At 50.4% G+C, this 1,395-nt stretch overlaps 1 protein-coding gene across 1 annotated transcript; it reads left to right on the top strand.

Annotated features, from left to right (window-relative positions):
* Nucleotides 1-331: 331 nt before the first annotated feature.
* LOC132009323 (glucokinase regulatory protein-like) lies at nt 332-1,060 on the top strand (the record flags this gene model as incomplete). The annotated part of the gene is made up of 3 exons (XM_059387575.1): nt 332-372; nt 671-826; nt 992-1,060. Coding segments are annotated over 3 exons (266 nt in total), but the record flags the coding sequence as incomplete, so codon positions are not given.
* Nucleotides 1,061-1,395: the final 335 nt, after the last annotated feature.

Below are 1,395 nucleotides of genomic sequence, written 5' to 3'. Positions count from 1 at the left end.
GTGTCCAAAGGTTAAGAGTAATGAACCTCAGGTTTCCCCTTCATGGGGCAAAGCAGAGGCTGGGTAGTGTGCATGCATGCAAAGAGGGACCCCTGGAGCTTCCCTGGGGTGCCCAGAGGGCTGGGGGCCAACTGATCAGGAAAGGATGTGGGGAGAGATACTCAGAGGGGGCAGTGCTCGGAGAGGCCAGTACCTGAGTTAATCATCACTGTGGCTCAGATAAGGCCCCGCCAGCTAGAAGCAGAGTTAGCGTGACAGAATGGTTTGTGTGGCTGAAGAGGCAGGCACGAGAGGGTGTCCACAGCGTTCGACCATGCTGGGCACAAAACAGTTCAACACGTGATTGAGACCCCAGAGCTTGGCAAGTGGGAGGTGAGACCTCCCCCGCCTTTCTCCATGTTGGTCTTTTCCACTGATTCCTAGAATCATTTCTCTTCTGGACTTCCCTCCACCCTGGGTTTCTGTTTTCCCTCTCCTCCTTCCCATCTTCCTTCCTGACCTTCCCCTATTAGGCCCGAGTACCAAGTTCAGGCTAAATCCTTGGATGGTGTGTGTGTGTGTGTGTGTGTGTCCCCAAACCTTGTGTCTGCTGCCGCTCCCACCTCCAGCTCCAGAGGCGTGAGTGAGGCCTGGGCTTCCTGTCTGCATCCTTGTACCCCCTTCCCTGTAGAGGTCTGGGTATGAGGCAGCCCTGCCAATCACAGAGGAGTCAAACCTACTGACCCAGGACCTCGACAAAGCAGATGCCGAGCAAACTGTTCCATTGCTGGGACAATGTGATGCTGAGATCTTCCAGGAGGAGGGGCAAGTCATGCCCACATACCAGGTAACCCAAACCCATCCCCTGGACACTAAAAATAAAGATGCCAGCTCCATGCCAATGGTCCTTCGTGTTTGAGACCTGAGAGCCCCTCCACCACCATTCATTCCTCCCCCTACCCCAAATCCACTGTCCATTTCTTGGCTTCTGTTTCCCACCTGCTCCCTACAGAGACTGTATAGTGAATCAGTTCTGACCACCATGGTCCAAGTGGCTGGCAAAGTGCAGGAAGTGCTGAAGGTACAGTATCTCTGTCTCCTCCCCTCCTAACTTCTCTCCCTCCCCCCTTTCTCTTTTCTTGGCTTCCACTTCTCATTTTACTCCATCTCCATTCTCCTTTCTCCCAATCTTCCCTCTGGCCTCTTTATTGTCATCTTATCAATCAACAGTAATTATAATAACTATTATCTACATCACACTCTGTAATTGACATTGTGCTTTCACACTCATTACCTTTGCAAAAACCTGTGAAATGAGTGTGATTGTCTCCATTTTTTTTTTTTTTTTTCAGATAGGAAAACAAAGGATAATCACAGTAGCTTGCCCAAATATATCCAGCTAATAATTGCTGGGTA

This window comes from Mustela nigripes, unplaced genomic scaffold (assembly GCF_022355385.1).
Source record: "Mustela nigripes isolate SB6536 unplaced genomic scaffold, MUSNIG.SB6536 HiC_scaffold_13514, whole genome shotgun sequence".
Classification (NCBI taxonomy): Eukaryota; Metazoa; Chordata; class Mammalia; order Carnivora; family Mustelidae; genus Mustela; species Mustela nigripes.
Note: the sequence above shows the minus strand (reverse complement) of the source record. Positions and strands in the feature narration are given on the sequence as shown.